The following is an 8,204-nucleotide window of genomic DNA, read 5'->3' as shown; positions in this document are numbered from 1 at the left end:
AATACACAAAATCCTACACTGTTGTTTCTAGGGAGATCGAGAGGGGTAAGGCATCAAGGTGTCCAGGCCTCGGATGGATAAACGAAGTTGGGTACAGGTTGACGCGGGGACCGATCCGGGACATTTGGTAACGTTCTCCTCCAATCTCACAAGGGAGTCTCTATCTTTCGATAATCACTGCTCAAGGCCCGGGTGGTCCTCCATCCGCTCCATTCGATGATTCAGACTCTCAGAATGCAGATCAGAAACGGAAGAGTCTGCGCGGGGGGACCGGGATGAGACAGACCTCTCAGGGATTGATCGAGCCAGGATATCAAAGCGTAGAGCTGAACATTGGGGCACCAGATGCAGAAATACTCATCGAAGCCTTGGCGCCTACGCGGAAAATTGAGCATACTTCAAGCGTTCCTGAACCCGGTCCTAAACAGAATCTTCGCAGTTTTTTTTAATGAGAAGATGATTCGGTCTCAGAGATCCCGCTGAGTCCCAAATGACCGATCCGCCGCAGGGGCGCATTCATGCGGCTCATAAATGTGAGCTACTCTGATTCTAGATTCCGGGAGATGATTCGGGCGCTCGTTCATTGTTCAACTTTCGGTCGAGTAAACGTCCGTTAAAAAAGACCCAGGTGCTCCTGGCTTCATCAATCGATCGGGACTCATTCAACCTCCGATGGTCATGTATAATATAATATTTCGCTCAAGGGGGGATTCCATGATACGAATTTCGATTTCGATGAGGGTCGGCGTTCACCAGTCCTCCAATCGCATTCCGCCGCATCAATGAAGAACACGGATGAGCTCATTCCCGGAATTCCTCCGCGGACCATTGGAATGGATGACTCATTGTCAAGCGGGATCCCTCGCGAAATCCGGCCCGACAAGGAAGCCACTATGTTTGTGAGGTCTTGTAGAATTGCGAGGGATTGGCATGATGGCTTTCCCGTCGAGCGCCGAAAAACCTAGCAACTTTTGTGCTTCCTTCGACGACGGCTCGACCTTCATCGGACGAAACTGCCACCGCCCAGACTCAATCTCATGATCTGGGAGCGAGAATTTCCGCGATGAGAATGAATTCGAGAGGAAGGGTTCAGGCAGGGGCTGCTCCGGGAAGCAAGCGGTCTTTGTTGCAAGAGGAGAGCCTAGTTCTCCGTCTCGTACCTGAGACGAGAGCCCATCTATGGTAAGATTATGAAGTTCAAGAGTTTCCAATGATCGAGGGCAGTTTAAACGGAGGAACAGCCCCGGAGCTCAAATAAGCTCTAAGCAGCTTCGCAATGCCGATCATAGGCGATGGCACACAAGAGGGCCGGGAGCTGTCGGAAAATCGAGAACTTTCCGGCGGAATATTCCGCTTCAAGACTCATCGAGTCCGTCAAGTGCATGGTACAGTACGAGCTGTCGCAGAAGTTTCCCTCTATGTACCGACAATACGTGCGAAGCAGAGCGCCAGATGAGGATCCGATTAAGAACAAAGATCTTCGGACGCTTTGGGGCAAGCTGGTGGTGGACCGCCAGGGCTTCCCGCCCCGATACATACGGATATTCGGTACTCATGAAGGATAATAATTATGAGAACAATGCGCCTCTAGTGAAAGACAGTACGTAGGTCGGATGCTTGCAGACTGATTCATCGAGGAATGCATCTCTCTGGATGGATTGCAAAGGCACCTGGATGAATCAGAGGATTCAGGTCCTCGAGAGACATTGGACCACCAATTGCAGAACGGCTCGCCGGAGCTTCGAATTTTTGATGGAGATCAAGGAAAGTCCGCCCATCAAAATCTCCACTGTCTTTTTCTTGTGAGCGTGCGATCGATTCAGGGAAATCATCCGCCTGTCGGCGACCGTCGGTATCTCCCCTAAGATGACGTCTGATTCTCGAATGACCGAGCGATCCCTGCAGGGGATATGCAGCAGCTGCGAGCTTTTGGAGTTTCGGAGTCCTCGGGTGAACCGCCATCAGATATGAATCACAGCGAGCAAATCCCCTCTCATCTATTGTTCCACTCCACTATCTCGAGGATCCGAAGCTCCTTGTTCTCGGGTTCATCTCACTTGGAGCAAGAGTTTGCAGAGAAGTTACCTGTCCGATCTCTTCCTATCGGGGCCGCATACAGAAACCGATTCCTCAAAGGATCAGTTCTGAATTCTGATAACGAAACCGCCGAATGGTGATGTGACGAGGGCTCCTGCGAAACTCGCATGAATTCGGTCCTGACTCGAACGGCTATTTTCGCGATGGCCAGTCAGTCCGCCTCGCGACATGTCAGCTGGCACACTTCCGAAAAACGCAGAGGCACCGAGAATGTGAAACTGGTGTCGAAGTTCAGCAACCTCACCATCAATGCCCCGGAGAAAGGTGAGCATAGCAACAAGGCCGTTTTCCTATCGCTTCTCGCGTAATCCAGCCAAGGTATGAGTCATCTTGACTTTCCTTCTAGAAACATCCGGGCGAGAACTTGAGCGACGAATTTTGTGTCACCTCTATTCGAAGATCGACCGACAGAACGCATCCTTGATTCACGCCACCTACGTGGCTATGTCTCCTTTCCTAGAAGATGTCGAGTTCGATACGTCAATGACCCCTCATGAATATTTCGCCATGATACAGTTCACCCAGTCGGTCAGAGAGATGCGTGCTCGGATGTCAAAGCGGTTGTTGGACTGTGAGGACGTTCGCGACCACTTTGAGAATTTGTACTGTCTCTACATGGACTTCGTGGAGCTTGACGCTTTCGGAGCGGCTCGTGTAAGTTGGGGTCGATGAACATGTCGCAGAGCTCGAAATTGGATCTGGAAATAAGAAACGGGAACGAAGGTTTGACAAGCGTAAACAGCGGCTTGCAGAAGATGTCAGTGACTTGATTCGCGCCATGGGGGAATTCATCAGAATGCTCGAAATGCTGTCCGAACATCACGTCACGAACTGGGTGAGAGTTGCCGCGCTCCTCGACAGATTCGATACCAAAAAAGACGCTCCTGATTCCGACTACACACCCGAAATCTCTTGGTTCCTCCCGGCGGAGGAACTGCTGGGTGAGTTCTCGTGGCCAAGGGTGTTCTTGGGAGTCGAGAAAACAGCTAAACTGTCTTCCCCTGAAAGAAACCTTCCGAGATAATAAGACACTGAAATCCCAGGTATCGGAGGATTTGGTTCGGTTCATCGATGCCGTTTCCAAGGGGTTCCGGTAGTCTCAGTGGAGCTGGTGGAGAGGTCGAGATTCAAATCGGAATCTTATTCCGTCGCTGGGAAAATTGTCGGGGCTTTTCTGAATTCGATTCATCTGTGCAGGTTCGGTTCACATCAAAAGCCCCTAAGATAGCGCGAATCGCGCTTTCGGAATCACCTAAGAGGTCCAGGCCATGAGAGATTCTCTCCTTCCTCCGATAGGAGTTATGCCAGTTTCGCGACGGAAGACTGTTATGTATCGGTGCTGGAATACCTCGAGGGGATAGACTTGAACAGACTGATCAAGGGAGCAGGCAGCATACCGATCGAGTTCAACAGAGTGATATCGGCCCAGCTGTGCATGGCATTGAAATATTTACATTATAAAGGATTCATCCATCGAGATGTCAAGGTTCGTCTCTGGGGAAAATGCGGTCCGGAATCTAGATGCTGGCGGCGCACTCTGTCGTCAATCACGTAGAAACGTGTCTGTGGACTCCACTGCATATTTTCCTTCCCTCGCTGCATCGCCCCTCAACTTCGAGTCCGATACGATAGAAGTCAGAGTCCTAATGCGGCAGGCCCCCACCAGCGCCCCGCAAGCGGCGTTATACCCTCTTCCCAGGCCTGCAACCATCGAATCGAAAGGGAGAACTTCTTTCATCGAACTTTATGCTCAGGGCATCGTCGGCCTCATCTTTGGGGGCAGGTGAGGTTGGTTGGAATAGGCGAGGAAAGCGATTTTTAGCTGATTGAGAACGTGGAAATCGATAAGAAGTCTCTTTCCGAATTTTCCACGCACGATACACAGGATCCCAGACTGAGTCGACCATCTCTCGCTCATCAGGACGTCGATTCTTGCAAGAGAAGAATCGATGAAAAATGCTCAAGCATCTCTCCCGGGTTCATGATATTTGTCTAGAAAGAGCGCAACACGCCGCTTGCGGGCCGCTCTGGTCGGGGTCTGCCGCATGAGTACCGAATTCAGCTCCGAAGAGCCCAGAATCATCCGGGAATCATGACCAGTCACCCTTGGTGGATGACTGCTCGGAATTCCATCCCAAAAAATTCTGACCGCTTCGAACATCGATTATTTCCGTCAAACATGGAACGGGAATGGAAAGTACAAACTAGCCTCTGTCACTAGCCCGCGAACATGATGATATTGGGAGGTTGTCGCCTAAAACTGATCGATTACGATACCGTGAAAATCTGCATCGGAAAGTTTTCTACGAAAGCTCGATTCAAAAGCTTCTTCAGGAGGACTGCAAGGGAGTTCTATGACAAGCGAGCTCCGGGAACCGTCATGTTCATGCCTCCCGAAGTTCTGACGGGCGCCGCTTACGGCCGCGCTTTGGACTGGTAGAGAAATCCCGGTGACATTAATGCGGAAGTAGCCGTACACCCTACCGTCCGATTGTATCAGCAAGTCAACGATTTTTCCAGGTGGGCGGTAGGAGTGACGATTTATCAACTGCACTTCAATGCCATCCCTTTCGACGACCCCCGTTTAGCTAGGGTGAAGCTGAATATCGTTGACAAGGATCTCGAATGGCCTCCTCATCAGGAAATTCCATCGGACATGGCTGATATTGTGGCCGGCTTCCTGGTCAAGAAACCCACAGGTGAGTCCTGACTTATACCTTTTTGGCCGTCCCGGTCTCTCTCTTCCTTGTGCCCGGGATTGATATCGGAACTCTCGCAGACCGACTCGGCTCCCACTCGTATTCCAAGATTGAGAAACACCGTTTCTTCGCTCCCGTCGACTGGAATAAGTGGGAAACAGGCCTCGGTTGGATGGACTGGCCTCTACTCGATACATTCATCGCAAGTAAAGGTGATATCCTCCGGCAGCTTGAGCCGGCGAAATTGAAGAAAATCGTGCGACTCGAGAATCAAGAGGTGAGATTCTCACGACGAGATTGAATCATCGTGCTCCCAGGTTGCTGGAGGCCGGTTCGCTCAAGAAAGCACTATGTTTGTTTCGCAGCCGACCGCCGCTCACGCAGCCTTGTATACATACTTCTCGTCGGGGTACCGTCGAACACTCGACAAAATACGCTCTGGACAAGCTTTGGTCGGAGACGAGTTCGACGAGAACTTGGAAGTTCTGAGAGATCATGACCAGCCCTACATTTTCCAAAAATACGTAACATGATAGAGCGTATTTGAGTCAAACAAATCATCAGATAGTCTTGTAGTGGAGCTTCATGGAGACCTGAAGCCCGTGCTCTGTTCCATTCTGCTGCTCTTCGGGAATTATATAGACTTCTTCAAATACACTGAGAGAGTGGTTTTGGGGAGGGTATGTTCGGAGAGTCGAGGCGTCATAATTTTATTAACCTTAATGCTTTACACAAGTCAGTCGGTTTTGACCGGTATGGGCTTATAGATGAGAGATTTCTTGCGTTTATGTTCTCCTCCGAAGTGTTTGAACCGCGAATCCTTCTTCTTTTTTGAAACACCAACGTTGATGTCCACCTTCGGCGGCACCACGAAGCCAAACGACTTACCCACGGCAACAAGATCAATGGTTTGGACATCGAATATTGATTTCAAACTATGGCTCTCGTAGGCTCTGATGTAAGCCTTGTAGGCCTCTCGCGCCGAGCAATGCAGGAAATAATTCTTCTCGATCAATTTCTCAAGCTGGGGTTGAATGTTCGCGATTTTGCTCCAACTGAACTCGAATTCTTGCATGGGGACCTTCGCAACCTTGAGATACCTCAAAAAACCGACTTCTTCTGGTCGCAAGATCAACAGAGCGTGGCCGCTACCCCCCTCTCCACGGGCCGTACGTCCAACTCGATGAATGTATTCCTTCGGATCGTCCGGAGGATCGAACTGCACAATCCAATCGACCTGAAATGGGAGCGAGAAAAGGTGAGCAATTTCGAAGCAGGGCCCGAGGGATCTTTCACAAGTATCTATTGCCGGAAGATGCGATTGCAGGAAGCCTATGGAATTCCCGGGAAATCATCGAGCTGGAAACGGCTATCCTCACCTTCGGTATGTCGAGTCCTCTCGCTGCGACATCTGTACAAAGCAAGATGCCACTGTCAGCATTCGAGAACTGGAAGAACGTCGTAGTTCGTTTGGCCTGCTTCTGTTTACCGTGAATTGACATAACAGGCAAGTCGATGTAGTTCAGGAGCTCGTGGTGGAATTTCACAGACAAGCAGGACGAGAAGAAAACCATGACTTTCTTGGTACGATTTTCTTCAAGAAAGTGAAGAGCAGCAGGAAACGCTTGTCGCTAGGACAGATCACGTAGCCCTGTTCCAAGCCTGCGACCGTTGCGTGTTCTTCCTTCTCTTCGATCCCGACTGTGATGGGTTCGGTCTTGAGGGCAACCCGGGCCAATTCTTCGGTTTTCTTCGTTTGAGTGGCCGAGAAGAGCATGGTCTGTCGTCTTTTCGGTAGAAGGTGGATGATCTGTTTCATCTCCTCTTCGAAACCAATATCCAGGATCCGATCTGCCTCGTCGATGATCAGGCACTGGAGGTTCTTGATGACGAAATTCTTAGTGTTCTGCAGGTGATCCAAGAGTCTCCCCGGGGTAGCGATGAGAATGTTGACGCCTTTGTTCAATTTCTCAGCCTCCGAATTCCTGTTGGTGCCTCCCATGATCAATCCGAAGGTTTGTTGATGGAATTGAAGCAACTCTTTCAGGACGCCGAAGGTTTGCATTGCCAATTCTCGAGTCGGAGTGATCACAAGAACACCGGTTCCATTGCGCGGCATGAACTTCAGATTGAACATGAGCTCGATGGCGGGAATGAGGAAAGCCAGAGTTTTCCCGGAACCGGTCTTGGCGTTCGCGATCATATCGCGACCCTCAAGGAGATGAGGAATCGCTTTCAACTGGATTTCCGTCATTTTTTCGAAGCCCATCTCCGAGACAGCCCGCAGAGTTTTGTCCGATACCTGCAGATGAAGCAGACGATATCAGGTCCAGGATTCACCGATGGAGCCGGTCCTCAAGAAGAGAACTCCTTCCCTTATATGATAGCGGAGTGTCCAATATGAAGGTAGAACCCCTACTTCGCCTCTAGCGAATCCTTTGCTTGCTTCCGGAGACAAATCCTACCGCGGGATGCGGAGCTAACTCACCTTCTCCGCCAAACATTTGAACTCTTCCGATGACAGAATGCCAGCGGACGTGCCAGGTAGCTCACTCTCACGAAACTCTGGAATCTTTGATTCTTCCTCTTCATCGGAGGCACTCGAGGCTTCGTTAGTTTCAGTTTTCTCAGCTCGGGCTTTTCGCTGTCGCTCCTCTTGTTTCTCCAACTTGAACCGCTTTTGGGCCTTCTCTCTTTGTTTCAGCTTTCTTTTGAGGGTCTGTTCGTGGATTGCCATTTCGAAAGTGAAAAATTCTAACGTTCGAAACAGCACTTCAACACGATGGATCCACTATTCCTCTACACACGTGCTCGCTGCCGTCGTCGTTCGAGTGTGGAGAGAAGGACATCGTAAACAAAAACAGATCAATTCGAATTTTCGCGGGCGGACCTTCTGCATTGCCGGCACGTCTCAAACTCCGGAATGCGAGCGCCGAGCGCCGGAACTCCCTCGTCAGGAGTCGCTCAATCTGTCAGAACTGTGATCTCTCATCCAAGAATGTAGAGAGATTGATCGCTCACCGAAAATCACAGGATCAAGGCTACCTTTATTGATCTCATAGCGGAGTGAATGTGGAGTAATATAATCAGCAGATCTTAAGGGTCAATCCTACATCAATATCGACACAATGTTCGGTTCCAAATTACTCGAGACGAATACCAACAACAAACCACCACTGATGCCGCTAAGCGTCGCCATCTCAAACAATCGATGAGGCTGCCTTGTCGATGAGATTTTTCGACGAAGGAATTCGTTTCCGCGTTAAGACTATGTCGTTGGGCGTCATAGCCGTAAGCTCGTTTCGCTCAGCCCCGATTTGGTCGCCATACGCCCAATCGTACTCGATACAGTCTCTGCCCAGATCATCCGTCTGGAAGATGACTCTCCGCTCCCTGCCGGATGGCTCC

General features: G+C 50.3%; 2 protein-coding genes across 2 annotated transcripts; one reads left to right on the top strand and one right to left on the bottom strand.

Moving 5' to 3' along the window:
* Positions 1-2,240: 2,240 nt before the first annotated feature.
* LOC108864399 (microtubule-associated serine/threonine-protein kinase 2-like) lies at positions 2,241-5,329 on the top strand. Its single transcript, XM_018639966.1, has 9 exons — positions 2,241-2,361; positions 2,444-2,751; positions 2,840-3,038; positions 3,141-3,294; positions 3,394-3,583; positions 4,319-4,533; positions 4,618-4,796; positions 4,877-5,073; positions 5,162-5,329. Exons 1-9 carry the CDS (start codon positions 2,241-2,243, stop codon positions 5,327-5,329), a joined length of 1,731 nt encoding a protein of 576 aa, XP_018495482.1.
* Positions 5,330-5,532: 203 nt separating this feature from the next.
* LOC100901123 (ATP-dependent RNA helicase DDX18) lies at positions 5,533-7,609 on the bottom strand. The gene is given in 4 exon segments (XM_003744464.1): positions 5,533-6,033; positions 6,176-6,390; positions 6,393-7,098; positions 7,285-7,609. Coding segments are annotated over 4 exon segments (1,671 nt in total). The 5' UTR covers positions 7,534-7,609.
* Positions 7,610-8,204: the final 595 nt, after the last annotated feature.

This window comes from Galendromus occidentalis, unplaced genomic scaffold (genome assembly GCF_000255335.2).
Source record: "Galendromus occidentalis unplaced genomic scaffold, Mocc_1.1 scf7180000077468, whole genome shotgun sequence".
Classification (NCBI taxonomy): Eukaryota; Metazoa; Arthropoda; class Arachnida; order Mesostigmata; family Phytoseiidae; genus Galendromus; species Galendromus occidentalis.
Note: the sequence above shows the minus strand (reverse complement) of the source record. Positions and strands in the feature narration are given on the sequence as shown.